This window comes from Ctenopharyngodon idella, chromosome 15 (genome assembly GCF_019924925.1).
Source record: "Ctenopharyngodon idella isolate HZGC_01 chromosome 15, HZGC01, whole genome shotgun sequence".
NCBI lineage: Eukaryota > Metazoa > Chordata > Actinopteri > Cypriniformes > Xenocyprididae > Ctenopharyngodon > Ctenopharyngodon idella.
Genome location: NC_067234.1, coordinates 24,543,605 through 24,567,607, shown reverse-complemented (window position 1 = coordinate 24,567,607; position 24,003 = coordinate 24,543,605). Strand labels below are relative to the sequence as shown.

The window sequence follows — 24,003 nt, the reverse complement described above, 5'->3', positions numbered from 1 at the left end:
TCAATTTTTGGCAAGTGTTAAGGCCCTTTCACACCAAAAGTGAAATAAATAAGCCTCAGGCTGAAGAAAATGCATATTTACTGTACGCTTGTACAATAGCTCAAAGTAGCAGAAGAATAGGACACAGGAGAAGAAAGTTCAACACTCTTATTTCTAAATCCAATCTAAAGTAATTTTTGCTTATTAGTATGATTGAATTGGATCATTGAAGGCCAGCAGCAAGTAATATAGTGAGATTAAATACATAAAGTATATTTGTGTAATTTAATATAAGAGATTGAATTTCACTGTTTTTATTCTTTTTGAGGAATACTGAATGTTTTCGTGCCAGTGAGATGATGAGTAAATGATTTTCATTTAATCTAGAACTACAATCATGTTTACACAGCACGCACGACTTCGCCTCTGCACATATGATAAATGTGAAAACAAAATAACTTAGATATTTTGTTGTAATTGGAAAAAGTAAGCTGATAACGCAATTCAAGTTACTTGTAATGCGTTACCCCCAAAACTGTTCTTAACACAAATATACTGTATCATTTAATTTTCTTTTCTTATTTAACCCAAATTATAGATTGATTCCTCACCACCCCTAAAATGTACACATGTACTCAGATCATTACTCAATACTTCATATTAATATTACACAGTACACAGGAATGTGCATCTTTTATTTATCTGTGTTGAAGGTACTGTAATCACAGTGTTGTCATTCAGACCAAAAGCACAATTGCGTTTATTGCTTTTACTGAATAACCTTTATAATCAGACTAAATAGTAAATATTGCCAGCTACTTTGTCTGTTATTGCTCCGCCAATGAAAATAGTTACAAACAAATCCTAACTTAACCAAATTAACCATTGCACATCTCTGAGCAACACAGAGGATGTTTTGAATGAATCGTTTAGGATTCAGCAAATCGCGTTTGTAGTAGAACTAAATAGTTGTTTGATTCACTCAGAAACACAGTCACTTGTTGCCACTTACTTTGTGTTGACGTGACTTGAAGAAAAAGTCACTAAAAATACTACATTCGCAGACCGATAATCTCTCTAGAACATACGAAAGAAGTGGAGTGATACAGTGAAAGTCCCAGTGTTATTGAACTAACGCCGCTTGACCAATAAATTCAGAGGACCAGAACTTAACAGAATTTTGTATAATTCTTGTCAATGTTGTCAAGTATTTATTAAAACATTTGGCAAATCTGTTAAGATTTAAGCAACTCTTCGTTCTGAAGTCTCTTTCCATATTTCCACATGCTAGTTACCATAGGCTCTGGTAAGTTTTATAATTTAAGAAATTGCTTGAATATATTGTCTTTTAAATTATTACAATTTCCCTTAGTTTAAGTAGGTAGCTAGCAACACTAGCAAAACAAAATGGCTACTGCTTTCAATACTATGACAAAATGCTTTTATCTACCCTGCTAAATATTCTGAGAACATGCTGAGAATTCAATATATGGCCCTTAAAATCAGTTTAAATAGTCCCACTGAAGATACAATATTTGACACATTTTGTACGTGTACTGATTAAAAGAGGGGAAAACACATTTTATGAAATGTGAAAATTAAAAGCACCCAAAATGAATACTTCTAAACATAATTGTCACATTACTCCATAATAAATACTTGACAAATAAAAGTTTTATTCCAGTACTCAAGAATCAGTTAAATATAGGAGACAAAAAAAAAAGAGACAACACACTTTGCAAATGCAAGTCAAACTTTATTTTGGTTAGAGGGGAATGTTTGTGCAACACGTTCCTGAAAAAATGTGTATCTGGAATGACAGTTTTCGGTTACACAAAACAGGTGCGCACTGCTACCATTCAAGTGACATTTTGTTCTTTGGTGGAACAAGATGAGACACACTCAACTCCTCCTAACACACACTCCTGTAGTCCAAAACTGCCATTGTGTTGTTTTGGGAAGGGGGGCGGGAAGGGGTGGGGTGGTGATGGGGGCAGGAGTGCATGTGCTCCAAAAGACAAAGAACTTTCCAGAGCATTCCTTTGAATGTTTCAAGGACACTAGGGAGTTCAGCAGCGTAGCTCTCGCCACCTAAACTAGTGATTCAGCAGCAACTATTCACATCCGAACAGATCTTGCACCTGCAGCAGCACACAATGTTCATTTTTTCTGAACGATATCAGTAGTTTTTAAAGTAGCTCGGTCCCCCGTTCATGAGCAGTGCACTACGTCTATGGAATGTGCACTAGCGCCGGTCTTTTCCATCCCAACGGTCACATACACACAGTCCACATCAGCCCAGAGGAGGCACTTCACATAGAGATAGTAACTATTAAAAGAGTAACCTGACATTGTACTCTTGAGCTGTAACAAGGCATGAAATGAGGATTGAAAGAAATACAGGAAGTCTAAAAGTTCAAGCTTTACAAATGACATGTTCGACAGGCAAATGGAATAACTTATTATGTCTGCCGATACTCAACCTATTAACAATATTGCATTGCAAAAAAAGGCATAATAATATAAATTAGATCTTAACTCTATCCTCACAACATTTATAAGAAATCATTTTTTTGTGGTCAGAATAAAATAGCAGCTTCATGGGCAACATATTCCGACGTGAAAGCTTAAACTAGGCCTGCTGTTATTGAAAAACATCAGCCTGGACGCAAAGCATTTAGTAGAGCTTGCGTTTCCAATGTACGTGTTCGCCCATGACAGGAAACAGATTTAGGACTTAAACAGGTTTTGCTGCAATGTTAAACAGAGCAAATAAAGATGCTAGTTTAGGAAACATAACATGACATGGTGTGAATGCAACAACTGTTACAGCCCAATACTACACATACATTGCTAAATACAAAAAAAACAAAACAAAACAAAAAAAACTTCTCCTTTCGGGAGTTAGCTCCCCCGATTTATGGTTTCACAAAAAGAAATTTAGCTAAATATCATTAATTTATATTCTACACCATGCCTATTGTCAAGGACAGTTCAAGGATCAAATATTTAAGGCTTTTGAGGGGCAAACAGGGAGGTTATGATACTGGGTGTCACGGCTCCACCCATCCACTCATCTGCAGTTGCTCCACTCGTTACACCAAAGTCTGACAATACCCATGCTCCACTGCCAGATGGCCTGCCCTGATAAAGCTGGAGAGACTTGTTCGACATAAAAGTCAAGGGAGAATATGAGAAGAGGCACAGGTAGACCTGAGAAAGAGAGAAACTCTCCATGGGAGTTAAACCGTGGAGCATCGGATGGATCAATTATCAAATTCACAGAACAACTAAACTTAAAATGCGTCTTTTACTTGGGCTGTTTCCCATCAAATAGTCCTAGACTGTCACCGGCGGTGCATTTCAGCTATTTCAGATAAGACCGACATGACACATCAAGTGCCTAAGGTGGGTGGAAAATGCAGTGGCAGGCTTCAGCTGACACAACAGCGTGTGACGGAGATGGAAGTGATCCCGCCAGGGAAGAGCGGTATGGTGTTAATGATGGAGCAAAAGCAGGGAGCCAATCCGCCCCGACACACAGCATTCACACCGGCTAATCACACCTCTCAGTTACAGTAGCACAGCAGTGAAGCCTCAGGCTAGCCTGCGGTGCTCATTTATATTGCGCTTACATCAACACACTTCCGTCATCCAATTACGGTCAAGGACGTCTTTCCTTTAATGATGAACTAACGCACAGGCGGGTGATGAAACTCTTCCCAAAGGAAGCTTTGGGTCGGCTGCTAAACGTCGGTCTGCTTTAAGACCTGTAGTGAGTCGAAGCCTGCTGTCACCATCTCTTTCCAATGAAATTCAAGTAGTAACAATTAAGTTGAGAGACAAAATAAAACCCTAAGCTATGCAATTAGGGCACAGCACAAGTCCCGAAGCAATTTCAGTCTACAGCAGTCTCCATTTAAACTGAAATCTAATAAGATACTCAGAAAAAAATAGAGGATAAAAAGGATAGCGCATTAGCTGACACTTCAAGGGAAGGATTAACATTGTACACAATGTGGCTTGACTCAGCCCTAGTGTAACATTTCCATCTAAGACTTTAACCTGATTCATGTTCAACAGTCTGAAAAAGAAACAGTCTTGTCATATGTGCATATCCCAGTATCAGTTTGCACTTTCATATCGATTTAGGATTAGTTACAAAAGCACAATATGTAAACATTGAGAGGAACAAAAATAAAATCAACCTCTATACATTGTACAAGCTGTTAGCTTAGATGGAACAGCCAAATATTTCAGTATCATGGCACCCCTTAAATGTCTTCAGTTGAGTTAGTACTTCAAATCTCAAGTAGGCCTAAACTACATACAAATGGCATTAGCTGAGAATTTCTTCTCAGCTTTTTAAATAATGGACATTTGCTAATCAAAAAGAATGAGCGAATTAATATATGCGTGTTGTGTGGTACATTTTTCCATTTACATTACACAGACCAGATAGGAATAGGGGAAACAGTGCTGATGTCAACTGAAGCTGTTATGGCTGTTTTCTGGAAAGGAAAAAATTTAAATAAATAAATGCCTACATTTTTTCACCAAAGGCTAATTATTTAAGAAGTCTAAACTACTAAGATTAAAAAAAAAAAAAAAAAAGAAAACAAAGTGGCACATGAGGGTTCAGATTTGTGGTAGCCACGTAAATAATCATACAGGAAACATTCAGTAGATCACTTGCAAGACTGAAAACAAAATGGGAAGGGGGTGGAATTTTTTCCTTGCACTCCGACTAACGCTGACTAGTGTGAACTGGACGCAGCTCATCTGTACCCTGGGTGGTGGATGTGCACATTTCTACTATCACCTGAATCTGTGGCCCTGCTGACTGAGGCTCTGTGCATCTTTGACATTGTGCCAGGATTCTGCGCTCTGAAGCAAGGTGCCTGGAAGTCGCCACCCATGTACTCCATGGTCTGCATCAGGTTCGTCTGGCTTGAAATGGAAGGCCCGGTCCTGTACTGTGCTCCAGGGGTGCAGTCTATAGAGGCCCCTGAGAGGCCTCCGTGGAACGGCCCCACCAGGTCTTGAGACCCTGAGCTGTCACTGTTTGGCGTGGGCAGGATGCTGTTCCAGGGAGGCTGCATGTAGTGGCCGTTGCTGTAACTCATTGGCATCCCGTTGACTGGAGGAGATGGAGTTGGTTTATCAGTGGGGGGCTTCAAGTTGAAGGGCTGAGCCATGCACACCTCCTGCGGGTAGCCCATGCTCTTGGTGAGGAACCCCGGTCCCACTAGGCCCTCTCTAGGGAGATTCTTGCCCTGGTGAGCCGCTCCCTCCGGAAGGTGCTGAAGGTGTGCCAACTGGTGCTGTCCCCAAGGGCCCTGCTGACGTTGTTGCTGGGGTAACTGTGGATGGGACTGGTGCTTCATGTCATTGTGGTAAAGGGGCATCCTGTTCATGGCAGCAATGTCAGGCAGTGGCAGAGCAGGGGCAGGACCACATTTGTCAGAGTTACCAAGGACGCAAGAAGGCAGAGGACCCACAACGGGATGGGTGCACACCCGAGAGCTTGCGTTGATGAGCTGGTTGCGGCTGATGGGACTGGGGTTGGCGATCTGTCCTTCACACACGGAGGTAGAGCCCATGCCAGCCCGAGCCTGGCAGAACTGGTTGATCTGATTGACGATGCTGCTCAAGTCACTGGGCCGGTTCTGGTGCAGGCTGGCAGCCATAGACAGCGGGATGGTTGAGGTAGACACAGTCACATTGGGAGGGGCGTCGGCGTCAGGCAGCTTGCGTGCCATCTGTAAGCCTGCCAGGGGAGGCTGTAAGACCCCCGGGGCCGGTGGCCCAGCGCAAGAGGCCTGTGGCATGGGTTGGGATTGAGAGAAGCCCTGGGAGTGCTGCAGGTTCACCGACTGCGCCATATCAGGCAGATGCCGTAGTCCTTGCGGACCGGGCAACTGTGTCTGCTGCTGCTGCATGAGAGTCTGTTGGTGGTTTAGGGCGTGGTGTGGTACTGGTGGTTGACGAGCCTGGCTCTGATGTAAAGCCTCCTGATGAGCCAGGCTCTGCTGTGGTTGTAAACTACTCTTCTGCTGCAGAGATTGTGAATGGGCCTGCAAGGCCTGAGAGTGAGCGAGACTCTTCTGGCCTAAAGGAGTCTGAACGTGTGGAACAGTGTGAGGAACATTTAAAGTGCTGGGACTGGCATAAAGCCCACTGTGCGGGTTCATGATGAGCTTGGGGAGAAAACGGGCTCGGCCGCCTTCAATGTCCTTGAGAATCCCTTTGACGGGGACTTTGACGATGGCCAAGAGGCCCGTCCGGGTGTTGACCTGAGGTGGGTAGGGGCTGTAGCGCTGGCTAGAGGTGTCGAGACCGTTAACGGTGCGGCGAATATGCTTCCTCTGAGGTACTTTCACACTATTGGGGAAGATTTTTATAGTCAGTGGGTTATTGGCAACTTTCTTAGCATAGGCATCCAATTCCGCTGGGGTAGGATAGTGTGCTGATCTCATCCTCTGTGTAGTGTCCCCTGTGAGCAAGAGAAGGCCAAACGTGAAGGTTAATGCAAGGAATTTAACGCTCGTATGATAGCATATGACTGCTTAACAGGGCTTTGACGGAGCAAAGTCAAGAGGCACAGCATCTGTTTCACTAACAAAGGGACAAACTAGGTCAAACATACATGCAGTCTAATCAGAACAAAGCTCATTTCAGTTAATGGCAGCTTACATTTCTGAAGTCCAGTGTTCATCTGCGTGTGCGAGAGAAGCTGGAGGGAGGGGTTTGATACCGGCAGACAGGCCAGCATGTCACAATGAGACTAATGCAACATTGGACTCTTACTCCTCATCACACTGCAAAGGAAACATTCACGTCAGGAACAAAAACGGATTCACATCAATTGTCTCTTAAAATACATGGTGTAAAAAAAGAAACATTGGCTATTTTCTCCTCTGAGGGCGTCATTAAAGAGATCCAATTTTACGTGCAGATGTAGGTTTAATGGAACACACTGTGCAGTGGGACTTAATGAGAGTAATAAATTATAACGGCGGAAATTTCTGTTTTAATTAGTGGTGGTTTGGTGCAACACAGCAGTAGAAGCAATAATCAAAAACTCTTAGATTAAAAGTCTCACAGAATGAAAATCAGCACACCGTGAATATCCCAACAAGGTAAGTAAGTAATATTGAGTAGAGTGTCAACAAATGACATGATTTAGAGCCAGCCGCAAAAAGAACGGCAATCACAGAAGTGTACAAAGGCCCTACCCTTGCTAATTCACCTGAACATCCATCAAACGCTGTAGCTATAGATCTCTGTAATTGCCTCATTGTAGCCATTTATTTAAATATCATGCATTCAAGCATGACCTTTTTAAATAGCTCTCTGAAACAGCTGGTGTCAGGGCCTACGGTGCACACCCTGCAGTTTGAGTGTCAGGAGTGCGATGCAAACGCATTCTCCCGTCTGCCTGGCAGGTGCCCAGGGGCACGGCAGGGGATGCGGCAACACGACCACAGGCCACATACTCCCAGCTGATTCATCCAATCTGAGATGTGCAGGTGTCAAAAAGTGCAGTCGAGACAGAGCCTGACATGTTCCGAGCACCCAACCCCCAACTATTTTCATCAGGGAGCCGCTTTTAATTTTACAGTAAAGGAGGTGTTATCAGCTGAAGCTGGGACTCACAGAGCCTGGATCTGTGAACAATCAGAGATGACCCATGTACGTCCTGTTATATCATCCCCAAAACGGGCCAATGGATGGGGGCAGTTGTTTATTTAGGTGGTGCTCTTCAACAAAAAACAAAAACCTTTGAACGGAGTTCAATATCTAGACAAACTCACAGTTCAGAGCTTTTACAAGCAAATACTGTGTAGCCAAGCAGTATTTTTGGAGAACATTTAAGCTGACACACATTTACAGTCTTAATTAAAAACAACAGAAGCTCTGGATAAGCTGAGCTACATTGTGAAATATCAAACACGGTTAGCCAAGCATAATACCCAAAGCACTTAAAGTTTAAAGTACAATTTGTGGTTGCTACATATCATCCACCCTATAATAAATCTGCTAGCCACCAAACTTTGCTTAGCTACAAGCTACATGCATTACAATTACCTCAGATCAACACAGACACATTTACACAATTTAGGGTCATTACAGCACACATCTGCCCTGTAGATAAGATGTATCCGGTTGATTGAAGGTTTGTCGTAGTCATCTAAATCCCAGCTAACTAGCAACCAATCTGAAGGGTGATCAGAGTGAGATCTCAGCCTGTCTTGGACACCTCTGCCTCTACACTTGCTACTGCCACTAGCATATAGCCTGTGTCTTCTTTGTGCGAGCCACTGCCCGGCTTTCATCTCACAGCTTCTTAAAACCGCATTAAAATGATCAGATGGGATGTGTCGAAAGCAAAACTTACTCTCTGGCTTCGGGATGAGACGTGCGATTGTTTAAAAGAGCATTTTGCTGGGTTATTCGGCACCTGTGCTCTGCTTGTGTCGATAAAGCGCTTGTCTAGTCACTGCTGCTGCCCAGTGCCCACTGCAGCCTATATGCGCGCATGCGCAGTAAGCTTTTCCCACGTGTCTTCCTCGCTGAGGTCGAGAACACGCGACGGTAACTTGGGCTCAACGCGCCACCTACTGAATGGGAACTATACTTAGATCACATTTTATCCTAATTAAAATGTTTATATTATATTATGATACTATATCAAAGTATCATGGTATACCATGAGACCACCACAGTACTTTTCTGTAAACGTCAATCATTTGCCAAGTCTTTCTTTCTGTCTTAATTGTAAAATGCAGAAAGGCATAAAGTCTATCCCTCAGGACTCTAAAATAAGTGAATGGAGACAAGATGGGAATAAACATTTAGGAGCTAATAAAACATTATATCACATCTGCAATTCACAAAATATATCCATTTAGCTCATATATAAAATCGCGTATGGAGTAGACATGGATACAGTCAGCATTTACAGTAATCATGACAACACGGAGCCTGTGTTCCAAAACCCAGTGAGCTCCCTACCTAGACAGCATTTTGGACTTCATAAATGCGTTCGAACGCTCAAAAGTGCTGTCTAGGTAGGGAGCTCGCTAGCTTTAGCACACACCCATACAGTATCATGTCCCTCTCCCTTCCTTCCTTCCTTCCAGTGGTGGGCAGGGTCGCTTGTGTTGACAAACATTTATTCTCTCACTAGGGTGGGGATCTATTCAATTTACGAGTCAAAAAGCTTCTAAATAAACGCTTTATTAAACATTTAGAAAAAACATACGAAAGGATTATAGATCGGTATTAAATGCAAGTATGGGTTGCTGCCTGACTGTTGGACCAAATGAAGCGCTCGTTGTGTCAGGTATCGTGATAATCTGTGTTTACAATAGCTTTTAATATTAAGACCTTATTATTTTTAAACAATTATTGCATTAATTCTTTAATGAAGTGTGTATTTCAATGGTTGCTTTCGCATGTATTATGAATTGTGTGGTAAATAATATCATCCAGTCGTGTATTAGCTAGCTGCAGCTACGTTAGCACAGCTCTTCCGCATTTAACGTAACACGAGAGTCATTCATAACTGTTTTAAACTATTTTAGTCGTTTTTAACTTCTTATATTTCCGAAACGCAGGACAGATTCAAACGTAAACGTATTCATTTATGAAATTCAGTGTTTACATGTAATTTCCCTTATGCATATTACAATGTTTGCTAGGTGCATCCCGTTACACTCTAATAGTGATTTATTTTTAATAATAATTATTAATATTTAATAATAACATTCATTCATACTAATTATACTATTGTAGTATGGTATTTACAAGGTACTTCCAAGAATACTGTAGGACCACCATGGTACTGTACATGTCCCATGTATAAAGACCAAATATTATACTGTTACAAATTAATAGTATAAATATGCATAAAATATTATTTAGAAAATATTTAGTTTCTATTATGTTACATTATCAAGTTTTTTCCCTTCTCACTATAGTATTGTATTGTTGAATGTATTTTTTTATTTAAATCATTTTTTAATCAGTTTATTTTAATGATATATTTACACCACTTGTTTTGTTTGTTTATTTATTTATTTACATTTTTTGTCTCTAAATCTTTCCTAAAACCCCTGCCATAGTACATAAATATGTAATATTCAGTCAGAGTACCGTGGTATGACTTTTTTGTAAGGGTAGACATCTTAGCATCTTCTAGTTCACTTCATGTTTGAATCACCATTGAACTCAGTTAATTAGATCATATCCTTGTAATGTTTGACTATGTCTGTTGAGATTATCTCTGCAATCACATGTTTTTCTGTCTTCTAGGTGCCTGTTGTGGGTCAGATACAAAGACGTATGTGGTGGGAGGCTGGGCGTGGGCATGGTGGCTTATATCAGACACTCAGAGGTAACAACAGTCAAATAAATGAGGATCACATTTCACTGTGTGGTGCAGTAAATGCCGTCAAAGTTCACCTTAACAACATTCAATCAATGTTTGGTTATAATTGTAATGCCTGACCTTAGAAAACTAAAAGCCGCACCTGGTCAGGTGTGTTTGTCAAACTAGTTTAGCTGTGCATGCTGTACAGAGGTTTTCAGAGATCGCTTGAGATATTCTGTCATTCAGATATTGATATGGTACTATTTCGGTTCACTTCTTAAATTTCCATGATCAGCTGTATTAGTTGATTTATGAGCTGATCTGATGCTTTTCTATTGAGCCGCAGAGTTTGCTTCATGCTTTCACCTTGAACATCTCTCTGATTGCATATACTTCCTGTCAGTCACTGCTATTGTCCTTGGCACTTTTTTGAATTCTGCAATGCTAACAAGCTTTGGAAAAACAAGTTTTTCTTGCTTTAGGCATAGTTTAGTTATACTTGAAGGTTTTGTTTAACTTCTGGTATTCTTTTTTCGCCCCCAGAATTACACTAGAGATTATGACACTACAGCCTAAGTGTGAAGACGTGGAGACAGCGGAGGGAGTCGCCATTACAGTTACAGGAGTTGCTCAAGTAAACACTCTCTCATAGACCGCTCACAGCTCATTTACTGTTGTTTTATTAAATGTATGATTAGATTTCTATCATTAGATGTGAACACAAATGTAGAGCTCAGTTTAACTGCTCAGAATAAACAAGTGACTCATGAACAACCATCACAAAACAAAAAATCAGTCGTAGATCATCCAGGTAACCACACACAGTATTAAGAATCAATGGTTCACAAACATTTGAACAGGGTCATTTTAATAAATTCAGCTATTTTTTTGTCTTATGGATTATACAAACATCTTTTATGTAAAATATCTTACTCAGGACAGTACTAAATAAAAAATAACATGCATTTTGTAAGATCTCTCTTTTTTTGTTAAAATTTTGCACATTTTCACAGATTCTGCAAGTGGTTCACATACTTTTTCTTGCCACGTCAAGCCAAAATGAATTTAAAAAAAAAATTCTCTTTTCTTTTTTAACACCATTCCAGCTTCTTTTGCTCTATTCAAGGCGAGAAACAGGTTTATTTATAAGAAATAAAACTAAATAAGATGCTAAACAAATTCATTTAAAGTAAGTCTGAAGCCTATCTTTCTCATTCGGCACGAATCCAACTGTTTCCATTTTCGAGACGAATCCTAAACTATTAGGCTATTTATTAAGCTTTGTACTTCACTCGCATTATCGACATCACCTGAACACACGCCTGGCGTTGCATTGCGCTGGGTGTATGATAGGGCCCATGCTTTTGCAGCAAAAGACAGTCAAATTTGTTAAATACCAATGACCTGACTAAAGTGATATTTTTGAAAATAAGGCATTTCAAAATTTTTGACTAATAACCTTTTCATTGCCATTAAAGTGAAATTACTGAGCATGAACATAGGAGCCTGATAAAAAAATTATCATTTAAAAGAAAACATGTCAATGGTAATGGGATACTAATGATTGATTCACTTTTGCAGCTTAGTATCAGTAAATTGTTTTTTTGTACTTGAAAGTTACAGTATACACTACCGTTAAAAAGTTTGGGGTCAGTAAGATTTTTTATTTTTTTTAAAGAAATTAATACTTTTATTCAGCAAGGATGCATTAAACTGATCAACAGTGACAGTAAAGACATTTATAATGTTACTTTTTCTTTTCTTTTGAACTTTTCATCAAAGAACCCCTTTTCAATACTGATATTAATAAATGTTTCTTGAGTGGAAAATCAGCATATTAGAATGATTTCTGAAGGATCATGTGACACTGAAGACTGGAGTAATAATGCTGAAAATTCAGCTTTGCATCACAGGAATAAATTACATTGTAAAAAATATATTAAAGTTGAAAACAGTTATTTTAAATTATAATAATAATAAAAAACAGTTTTTACTGTATTTTTGATCAAATAAATGCAGCCTTGGTGAGCAGAAGAGACTCCTTTCAAAAACATTTAAAATGTTACCGACTCCCTATACTTTTAAAATGTATGTAGTTACACTTAATACATTAACTTTTATTTCAAAAGTTTTTCAGAGTGCAAAAGAAAACAAAATGAATTTTACCATTGCCTTGTGTTTTTGTCAGATCAAGGTTATGACTGACAAAGACTTGCTGGCTGTTGCCTGTGAGCAGTTTCTGGGAAAGTCTGTCATGGAAATCAAGGCTGTGGTCCTGCAAACCCTGGAGGGACATTTGCGTTCAATCTTAGGTTAATAGATTACCAACATTTATAATAACCTCATTAAAAAACACTTTCATATGTGATTCTATGAAGCTAATGTTTTGTTTCTGTTATAACGACAGGCACTTTAACAGTAGAGCAGATCTACCAGGACAGAGATCAGTTTGCTCAGCTGGTAAGGGAGGTGGCAGCTCCTGATGTGGGCCGGATGGGCATTGAGATCCTCAGCTTCACCATAAAAGTAAGTTATGGGTGTTTCTTAATGCAAAGTCATACTCATGGATATGTGGGCCCACCTCCATTATAGACCTCAAGGACCAGTGCACATGTAGTTTAAATATCAGACTGCCAGACTAACTTTTTATATAATAATACTAAAATAAGTTTTATTTTAGTATTATTTATATACTGTTATGGTATTTATTGAATATTTATTTTATAATAAATACTATAACTTTAATATTAACAGTTTTCATTTTAGTTTTAGTTTTTCAACTAAAATTGTAAAACTTTTTATGCGTTTTGGCTATTAATTTACACGACAACAGTGTTTTGGGGGCTGAAAATGCAAGCTTTTGAAAACGGGTTTCAAAGTGTTTGAAAACTATACCGTTATCATCTCCGTTGAAATTACTAAAATGTGAATGTGTGAAAATAGCAACATTATGCGCATGTGTATTACGTGTTCAGTCCATATGCGTGTAGTGTTTGTTTTCAAAGTGGCATCGCCATCTACTGGCCTGGCATGAATAAATCAGTGTTTTTAGTCGTTTTTGTGGATCTGTGTGAACTCGGATCATTTTGACAACGTTGTCGTCCGTACGCGAAAAATGCGAAGGAAATCATTTCAGTTAATGAAACTATAACTATAACTACTTTTAAAAGTTTTAGTTAACAATAACAACACACTCTCACACACATATAATATATTTTATAATATACTTAATATACTTTTAAGTCATAGTCAATTACTATTATCAAAATAATAATAAAGAAACATTACAACAAGTAATAAAAAATCAAATATTACCACTTGTCTTTTCTAACAGGATGTCTATGATAAACTGGACTACCTAAGCTCTCTTGGAAAAACGCAGACAGCGGCTGTACAAAGGGATGCTGACATCGGAGTGGCCGAGGCAGAGAGGGATGCTGGGATTAGAGTAAGAGACTTCTGGCTTCAATTTCTTTATTGCTAATGCATTATCCATTAGATGTGTGGCATTCATTAGATTCTGTTGTTTCCCACCTCCCTGATCAGGAAGCTGAGTGCAAGAAAGAAATGATGGATGTGAAGTTCTTGGCGGACACTAAAATGGCCGACTCCAAGAGAGAGCTGGAGCTGCAGAAAGCTGCTTTCAATCAAGAAGTGAACACTAAGGTTGGATTAAATTTAATTTCAATCCAGGGCCATCATCTTAAATCATAGTTATCTAGTTAGCCGCTCGAATGTGGGCTTATAAATACATATTTATTTATTAGTCTCAGATGAGAGTAATAGTAATCATGTGATATGTGTCTCTCCTCCACACAGAAAGCCGAGTCTCAGCTGGCCTATGAACTGCAGGCAGCTAAAGAGCAGCAGAAGATCACATTGGAGGAGATCGAAATCGAGGTGGTGCAGAGGAAAAAGCAGATCTCCATTGAGGAGAAAGAGATTGAGAGGACAGAGATGGAGCTAACTGCTACAGTCAAGCGTCCTGCCGAAGCAGAGGCTTACAAGATGCAGCAGCTGGCTGAAGGACAGAAGTGAGTGTGATTTAAATACATTTAAAGGGGTGGTTCAGTGTTTTTTTTCTAGGCTTGACTGTGTTTATGGGGCGCAGTTTAACATGTCTTAATGCTTCATTTTTTTAAAAACTCTGTATTTTTCATATATTTTACCTTTATTCTACACCGCTGTTTCCATTGTCATTTGAACTGCTGGTTTGACTTCCTGGTTCTATGATACCACTGCCTCCGAAATACGGAATGTGCTTAGATTGGTTAGCTGGCCCAGTGTATTGTGATTCGCTGAAGCGTCCGGAAACGCCACGCCCCTTACCATTAGTTGTTACATGTGCTTCAGTGGAAATGTAAATAATGGCGTCTATATTGCCGGATCAAATTGAGCCCGAATCAGACCCAGATAGCAGTAATGATGAAGAGGGTCAAGCAGAACCTCTGAAAGCACGGTTTTTAAAGGATGTTTCTGAATGGTAAGTATTTTCTTTTGTACTTGTGTCAAAGTGTTTAGATATGCTGTCACTTGTAAATGTTACTGCTGTTTGTTAGCTTTCAATATACGGTTTTATCCTGATTAAAGCTTTACTGTAGCTGAATACATGACTGAGTAGTAGCATTTTTGTAAAGGTATCGTTTAATTTATAGCATGAACAATTGTTTGTCTATGAACATAGAAGTTTGTTGGCGTTTGTTGGAGAAGTATGCAATAGAATTTAGCTAACTGGCTAGCGAAGCAAAAACGCGTTGGTCTTTGTTTACGTCCTTGATGCAACCAAAAATAGCAACAAAATACATTTAAAAGACATGTACAAACAATAAAACGTACTTACAGTTAGGGGCTCATAAACAGCAGCTTCTGCTTTTAAAGTGGGAACTGCTTCATCTGTCAGTAATAGCCTTGGTGCAAATCCAGCATTGAACTTGTGTAGATTCTGGAAGCTGTCTTCTGTGCCGCATCCAGTGTAGACAATATATCACTGATTATAATGGGTTCTATTATCTTTTGACCTGACGCCATAACTTTAAAAGACAATATCTCCGTTTGCATTGAACTTTCAGCACTGTAACTTTGCAGATACTGTTTATGCTCAAGCAGCAACATTACACACTAACTAAAGTTAAAAAAGTGAAATCGCAATGAAGCACCCCTTTAAAGGTGGGATCAGTAGATTTAAAAAAAACGCTGTTGGACATTGTTGATATTTGAAATCAATCCAAACAAACCCACCCCTCTCTTCATTGCTCCACCTCCAAAACTCACTCTCCAATCCTAACCACCGTGCTCCGAGTCGGTCTCGAACCCCGGCCCGTCTGCTGCTGGCAGGCGAGGCAAGTGCACTAACAATGATCCTAAACACTGCATTCTCTAGCGGTCATCAGTGTGCAGTAGTTTAACTGCAAAACTCTCACTATCTGGCCACTGTTACACACGCAATGCGAGTGGATGTCTGTTTATCACAGCTGATGCGCAACAGAAATGCTTCACAAAAAATAAAGCGCAGTTGATGAACGAACGACAAGGAAGCACAAAAAAATGAACGTACAGTACACAAGAGTAAATACAAAGTGTTCATTGTTAGTTGCAAACAGCACAGCAGCTGTGTTACTCACATGAGAAGTGGGATCAAAGCAGCCTCCGCGTCTGTTTTCAGGCGTTCCCACTTATCTCTCCCCAGCGCTGGAAAGCTTTTCTAATATAAACGCGGGTCCTAAAGCGCTTGGCTAAAGGTGTCATGAACCTTCATTCCAGTGATATTCTTTTGAGCTTTTGTATTGTGTCTCTCGTTCTGCAGTTTTTGTATTTTTTATTTTCAAATCTCCCTCTTGCTCGTTCTCTCTCCTCGACCGTCATACGCCCCCTAATGCTGATTGGTTAGACGTTTGTTGTTGGTGTCGGCCCGACTAACTTCCAAAGAGTGTTTTTGAAATTCTAGTCCACCTTTAATAATTACTAAATACATAATAATGTTAATAATATAATATGTGAATAAATATAAATAAATGTTTAATAATTTAATAAAGAAAGGTAATAAAAATAATATTTGAAATAGAAATCTGAAAAATTAAAAAAATTATAGTTTAAATAAATATAATTAATAATAATATTAACAAATCTAAACTATAAACTATATATAAAAATATATTATATATAAATAATACATTTTGCTTAAATGAAGCCTTTAAAAAAAATGGTATTAAGGTGCAGCCGCATTTACCATTTACTCAGCGAAAATACAGTCATTTTAATGTGTAAATAAATAAAAATTATTTACACATTAAATAAAAAGTTCCTTATGCTGATTTTGTTGTTCACATGAATTTGTCGTGTTGACCACCAGAAAGCTGCATGGTTTAACCCTCTGGTGCTCTTCGGTCGTTTTTGATGGAAACATTTAAAGTTTTTTTTTTTTTTTTTTTTTACTTCATTGGAATGGGAAATAAAAAAATAAAAAAAAACTTGGTAAAGGTTTGGCACTTTCTATGTGAACAAAAAAAAAAAATCATGGACATGATTCGAAAAGGTTAATTGGTCCTGAAAAAAATAGTCACACTTGAAAATGACAGCATTGGAAATTAATTGGAAACTAATTTCATTTAGTGGAAACTTTTGGTACTGCGCCCAAATAAAATCTTACTGAAAGCAGTTTTTTTTGAGATATCAATTTGGAACACAACTTGTTAGATTTATGGCTTTGATTTTCTCTCAGTTTTAGAGTAAAATCTGTTTTGGAAAATATATATTTCATATAAATATTGAAAATAGTATTTTTGTGCATAACTTTTTTTCATAACAATAAACGTAAAAATTCTATAACCTTTTTTAGTTCTAACCTTATTTCACTTCAGAAATAATCTGCCAAGTGTTGTCTTTAAAAAGAGACCAAACATAAGTGTGCAATTCAAAATTTATGACAGTTTAAGTTGGAAATTTCATCTTCAGGTCTATGCTCAAAAAGTGAACAAATGGATAATAACTACTGCATAAATATAATTTAGTACCATAAAATCCCCTAAAAATACAAAATATTAAATAAAAAACATTATTGAACTAAAATATAGTTCATTAATTTTATTTAAATTAAAAAAAAAAAAAAAAAAGTAGTCATTTTTGACTGTCATGCAAACAGCACCAGAGGGTTAAAAGTGACTTCTTTTTTGTCTTCTAAATTGTCCGCTAATGTGAGCGCATTTTTTACAGTAAAGAGAATAACAAACTAATGAGAAACACCACTGAGGTGTAGCGGAAAGTACAAAAAAATTCTGACATAATATGATCATGAAAATTTGTGTGGGGATGTACTTATTTTAAAAAATATTTTTTCTTTTTTATCCTTTGATTTTGGGGTAAAATTTGACCTTGTTGTGCAACAACATTAAGTGCCTTGTGTGATGTGGCACAGATGTTGCTTCAAAATATGATTAATCATGTATCCATTATGTATTTGATGAACTGATTTGTGACACACACTGAAATGAATTGTGCTATATTTGTGACACTGAACAGGTTGAAGAAAGTGCTGACTGCTCAGGCCGAGGCAGAGAAGATTCGGAAGATCGGAGAGGCGGAGGCCCTTTCTATCTCATTTGTGGGGAAGGCAGAGGCGGAGGCTATGAGGCTGAAGGCAGAGGCCTACCAGCAGTACGGAGACGCTGCCAAGACCGCACTCGTCCTAGAAGCGCTGCCCAAGGTGACTGAACTTATTTAGATTACCTTCATAGAGATCCCCAGTGCAGTTGTACAAGATCATTATGGGTATTGAAGGCCTTGATTTAATATTTAGATCTTCTAACTTTGATTTTCTAATATCCAACCCCCACAGATCGCAGGAAAGGTATCTGCTCCTCTGGCCAGGACCAATGAGATTGTTATTCTGAGTGGGGACGGCAATCGTGTGACCGGAGAGATGAACCGTCTCCTCGCAGAGCTGCCCGTGTCTGTAAATGCACTCACGGGTGTGGACCTTTCCAAGGTGAGAGTGAGGGTTAAATCAAATTAGCTATTGATTAAAACACATAACCATAACGAAGTAAATCAGGCCTTTCAAGATGAAATGGCCTAGTACATTTTTTGGCCAAGTGTTTTATGGTGTTAGATGGGCAGTTCATTCAAAATTGTACATTAAAGTGCACAGTAAAAATAATTAATTAATTAATCAATAATTTCCTAAGTCCTGAAGTGGAAAATATCTATCTATCTATCTATCTATATAGATAGATAGATAGAGATAAAGATTGCATTAAATATGTAATTTAATTTAAATATATTAAAGATGAATCGCTTTGTTGCATTGCTCATTAAGTCGCTTTGAATAAAACCGTCTACTAAATTAATAAATATAAATGAATGAATGTTATCCATTATCAGCTGAAATATATTCAAAATCGACCAATACTAATAACATTTCTGAAATGAAAATATTAATAAACTATGGAAGCTTGTTTCCGCCACAGAATAAAACAATTTAAAAGATAATTGCGACTTTTTATCTCACAATTCTGACTTTTATTCTAACAATTACTAATTTATATCTCACAATTCTGACTTTTTTCTCGGAATTCAGACTTCGTTTCTCAGAATTGTGAGATATAAACTCGTAATTGCGGGTTATAAAGTTGAATTCTTAGAGAAAAAACGATCCTTTTTTTCTCAGAATTGTGAGTTTATATTTCGCACTTCTGACTTTATAACTTGCAATTACAAGTTTATATCACACATTTACAAGTTTATATCACACAATTACAAGTTTATATCACAATTACAAGTTTATATCACACAGTTACGAGTTTATATCACACAATTACAAGTTTATATCACAATTACGAGTTTATATCACAATTTCAAGTTTATATCACACAATTATGAGTTTATATCACACAGTTACGAGTTTATATCACACATTTACAAGTTTATATCAGAATTACGAGTTTATATCACACAGTTACGAGTTTATATCACACATTTACAAGTTTATATCAGAATTACGAGTTTATATCACACAGTTACGAGTTTATATCACACAGTTACGAGTTTATATCACAATTACAAGTTTATATCACAATAACGAGTTTATATCACACAATTATGAGTTTATATCACACAGTTACGAGTTTATATCACACAATTACAAGTTTATATCACAATTACAAGTTTATATCACACATTTACAAGTTTATATCACAATTACAAGTTTATATCACACAGTTATGAGTTTATATCACACAGTTACAAGTTTATATCACAATTACAAGTTTATATCACACAGTTACGAGTCTATATCACAATTACAAGTTTATATCACACAGTTATGAGTTTATATCACACAGTTACAAGTTTATATCACAATTACAAGTTTATATCACAATTCCGAGTTTATATCACACAATTACGAGTTTATATCACAATTACGAGTTTTATATCACACAATTACGAGTTTATATCACAATTACGAGTTTATATCACACAATTACGAGTTTATATCACACAATTACAAGTTTATATCACACAGTTATGAGTTTATATCACACAGTTACAAGTTTATATCACAATTACAAGTTTATATCACAATTACGAGTTTATATCACACAATTACGAGTTTATATCACACAATTACGAGTTTATATCACACAGTTACGAGTCTATATCACAATTACAAGTTTATATCACACAGTTATGAGTTTATATCACACAGTTACAAGTTTATATCACAATTACAAGTTTATATCACACAGTTATGAGTTTATATCACACAGTTACAAGTTTATATCACAATTACAAGTTTATATCACAATTACGAGTTTATATCACACAGTTACGAGTTTATATCACACAGTTACGAGTTTATATCACAATTACAAGTTTATATCACAATTACAAGTTTATATCACAATTACGAGTTTATATCACAGTTACGAGTTTATATCACACAGTTATGAGTTTATATCACACAGTTACAAGTTTATATCACAGTTACAAGTTTATATCACAATTACGAGTTTATATCACACAATTACGAGTTTATATCACACAGTTACGAGTCTATATCACAATTACAAGTTTATATCACACAGTTATGAGTTTATATCACACAGTTACAAGTTTATATCACAATTACAAGTTTATATCACAATTACGAGTTTATATCACACAGTTACGAGTTTATATCACACAGTTATGAGTTTATATCACACAGTTACAAGTTTATATCACAATTACAAGTTTATATCACAATTACGAGTTTATATCACACAGTTACGAGTTTATACCACACAGTTACGAGTCTATATCACACAATTACGAGTTTATATCACACAATTACAAGTTTATATCACACAATTACAAGTGTATATCACACTTTATATCAGTTTATATCAAAAAGTCAAAAAAGAGTTGCAAGATGTAAACTCGCAATTGTGAGTAAAAAAAATCAAAATTGTGAGATAAAAAGTTGCAATTACCTTTTTTATTTTTTAATTAGTGGTGGAAACAAGCTTCCATAATAAACCGATAAAAAAAAAATCTCTAAAATGATCGATAACCAATATGGTACAGTACCAATATATTTGGCATTCCTACAAATCATAAAAAATGCAGTTCCATTCTTACAGCTGCCATATAGAGCATATTTTTATGTCATATTAAAAAAATTCTACTTCTACAGATCCCTCTGCTGCAGAAGATGACAGGTGCTCAAGCATGAAGTCAAATCAGTTCCGTCTCCTCCATGATATGTTGTATGCACTCACAAAAACTGCCTTTAGAAGACTTGGAAAATCTTTTTTTTTTTTTTTTTTTTTTTTGAATAAAAAACAAAACAAAAAACAAACAAGTAGATATTTGATACCTCTGGTGCCTTAATGTTTCATAGGACCAGAATATCTGCATGCACTGCTGCTCCCACATTCCACAATTCACTTGATTCTTAAATCACCCGCCTTTGTGGTGCATCCGCTGGATTCATTGTAATGTCAGATACTCAGTATTGTTTTTCGTTTTGTTTTGTTACATTTTTTTAAAAAACTTTATAGTGATATTATACAGAATTTTAACCTATCACACATTTTTCTACACTTCATTTTCATCTCTACACTACACGACACTTTAACACTTGATGGTGAGTCAGCTTTAGATTACAATTAAATCTTTTTTATTCATCCAAAGTCTAGCACTACTTTTTCATTGATTTTAGGTCATATTTCTAGCTGAAAAGAGATGTTGTTACCTTACAGATCCTGCCATGATTTATAACATTCAGGAAGATTGCCATTGATGTGGAGTAGCAAGTAGCATTTAGTGTACTGAGCTCTTGGGCAATAGCGTTGCCTTACGGGTAAATATCTGTGTCATCTTAGGTAGAAACAAGCCAAGTGCTCCTCTTAATTTTAAATGTTGCAGACAAATAAATAGACATGGCCTTTATAAACCGATCCATCTACTGAATTATCATGTAGGTTACCTGAGCTCATCAATAGTTCAGATTACTCTTTGGGACTATTTTTGGCTGTAAATCTTTATGATATTTGATTGTATGTGTGCTTTGTTTTGTTTCATTTATATTTTGGACTCTTATTGGACAACATTTGTTTTTACAAGAACTTTGGTTATGAAGAGATTTATTATTTGTTTGCAAACTCTGATACATGTGTCTGGATATCCATCCAATCTAATGCTGTGGATATAGTTTCATGAGAAGAGTCAAGCCATTTTTAAAATAGTTTTGTATAGTTGTATGACAGCCATGCCTAACAAAATCTTTCTAAATATTAACCCTATTTACACTACATACTGTAATATCTGTCATGAAATGAATTGAAATAACCCTTTATGGACAATAATGTTTTGTTCTATAGTTGTTTGTGTTCTCCTTTGTCACTGTGAAAGTTGCATTACCTCGTTTTCCTCATTTAGTTCAGAGAGAGTGGCGGTTTGCAGTAGATTTTAACATGTTTGTACCTTATTCTGCTGTTTAGTTGCTGTGAAGGGACAAGTCACTTTTCTTTGTCATGCTAATGAAAACACCAAATGATAAAGCTAAGAGATCACACTCTTCTTTGATGTGAAGAATTAATTTATAGATAACAATGTTTATTATTTGCTTACTGTCCTTTTTTTAATTAAATCTTTATGAAAAATAACTGATTTATTGTTTATTTATTCTGTTTTAGCATGAAAAATATGCCCCTAACACTTTTGTATTCTCATAGAAATGGATTCAATCAGTCTTTTTTTAGTGTGTGTGTATGTGTATTTGAAACACTTTATTTTAAAGACTAATTCAGAACTATTAAAGCCATGTCAGGTTTAGCCATTTAGCATTAGAGCATCATAAGACTGTTTATGTGCTTTGTAATGGCATTGGTAATGAAATGTATGGTACTGCTGTGTATTGGATAAACACTATAGGAATCCTAGAACTGTATGCCAGAATGAAGCCCTGATGTGCTTTTGCTTTAGCTGGTCAAATGACACTAACTCCAAATATGCCATTGACAATATGGGGAGAGTTTGGTAGTTTTATACATACTCTTTACACAGATTCAACTCCGCATGTTTATGGTGCATGTATTTCCAAATGTAATAAATGTCATGTGAACTGGTCTCTGTTTACGTTCTTTCATTCCATTAAAGTGCTCATGTAAAAATATGTGAACTTTATGTAATATAATAAAATCATTTGCTTTGCCAAGATATGAATTACTAAAGTCAAGAATCACTTGCAGTGCATGAAGGTGTGCAGCGACACAGCATCTTTTGTTACAAAACACTGACACTGTGTGGTTAAGATATGCAGTGCAGGATTACTCTTATAAAAACTTATGATAAGAGTAACCTCCGCATGTTTTATCTTAATAATACATACTTGGCATGCTAATCTACCCAGCACTGCTCTTACCCAGCTGTATATCTAAGTAAGCAAGAACATGGATCAAAGGAGTGAATCTGACAGCGCTGTTCCTAATGACAAATCCAATGACACAGATAAGACATTAACATAACGCATTTCATATTTTTTCCTTCTGTTTTGCCTTTACGCTCGTGTTTTAAGCCTTCTACAAATGCGGCGATCAAAAGTTCAACTTTTTAAAAACATGGGGTTTTGTAGCCTATTTCACTGCCCTTCATCTCGCGTTTTAAAAGCAAAAACATTCTTTGTGAATGGCCTTTTACTAGCACGATTTGACATCTATGCCTAGCCTACAAACACTCGACCTCCATTTATCAATATTTAAAGCATTAGCGTTATTTTAAAAAGCACAGTCCCATTTTCATGTTCCCATCCATCACTATTACACTTAATGCGTTACAATAATTGATAAAAAAAACAAAAAAACAAATAGGCCTATAATTGGCTATGCTTTCTATTTTCTAAATGTTTTGTGCTCTGATGCCGTGAGAAAATACAGAATATGTATTTGTCTGGTTTTAGATGGGTTTTGGGGAACTCTGGGTGCTAGGAGCAGGCTTGATTTGAAGGGGGGGTGTGACAAAAAACATCCCCTCTGTAAAGCCACCATCCCCCCTTACAATCCACTTTAGATTAACAGTGGTATTATGTAAAACTTATCATAACAAAATTTTAACATTTTCTGTATGATAATTATCAAACTATAGGCTAAATAATAGTGATTGACCAATCA

At 37.0% G+C, this 24,003-nt stretch overlaps 2 protein-coding genes across 2 annotated transcripts; one reads left to right on the top strand and one right to left on the bottom strand.

Moving 5' to 3' along the window:
• Positions 1 to 1,714: 1,714 nt before the first annotated feature.
• Positions 1,715 to 8,560, bottom strand: fam222bb (family with sequence similarity 222 member Bb). Its single transcript, XM_051861951.1, has 3 exons — positions 8,381 to 8,560; positions 6,676 to 6,800; positions 1,715 to 6,475 (listed from the first exon to the last, which is right to left on the bottom strand). The coding sequence occupies exons 2-3, from the start codon at positions 6,752 to 6,754 to the stop codon at positions 4,758 to 4,760; spliced, it is 1,797 nt and encodes a 598-aa protein (XP_051717911.1). The 5' UTR covers positions 6,755 to 6,800; positions 8,381 to 8,560; the 3' UTR covers positions 1,715 to 4,757.
• A 535-nt stretch (positions 8,561 to 9,095) lies between these two features.
• Positions 9,096 to 22,962, top strand: flot2b (flotillin 2b). The gene is made up of 11 exons (XM_051861954.1): positions 9,096 to 9,328; positions 10,300 to 10,381; positions 10,901 to 10,991; positions 12,546 to 12,669; positions 12,765 to 12,883; positions 13,692 to 13,805; positions 13,904 to 14,023; positions 14,177 to 14,391; positions 17,873 to 18,056; positions 18,189 to 18,338; positions 21,027 to 22,962. The coding sequence occupies exons 1-11, from the start codon at positions 9,280 to 9,282 to the stop codon at positions 21,063 to 21,065; spliced, it is 1,287 nt and encodes a 428-aa protein (XP_051717914.1). The 5' UTR covers positions 9,096 to 9,279; the 3' UTR covers positions 21,066 to 22,962.
• Positions 22,963 to 24,003: the final 1,041 nt, after the last annotated feature.

Bases quoted from the DNA above. Each gene is read 5' to 3' on its own strand.
- fam222bb (XM_051861951.1), bottom strand. From the start codon at position 6,754: ATGCTGGCCTGTCTGCCGGTATCAAACCCCTCCCTCCAGCTTCTCTCG. The intron at 6,476-6,675 runs GTAAGCTGCCAT...TCTTGCTCACAG, and splicing joins GAACACTGGACTTCAGAAAT to GGGACACTACACAGAGGATG.
- flot2b (XM_051861954.1), top strand. From the start codon at position 9,280: ATGGGTTGCTGCCTGACTGTTGGACCAAATGAAGCGCTCGTTGTGTCA. The intron at 10,992-12,545 runs GTAAACACTCTC...TGTTTTTGTCAG, and splicing joins CAGTTACAGGAGTTGCTCAA to ATCAAGGTTATGACTGACAA. The intron at 14,024-14,176 runs GTTGGATTAAAT...TCCTCCACACAG, and splicing joins ATCAAGAAGTGAACACTAAG to AAAGCCGAGTCTCAGCTGGC.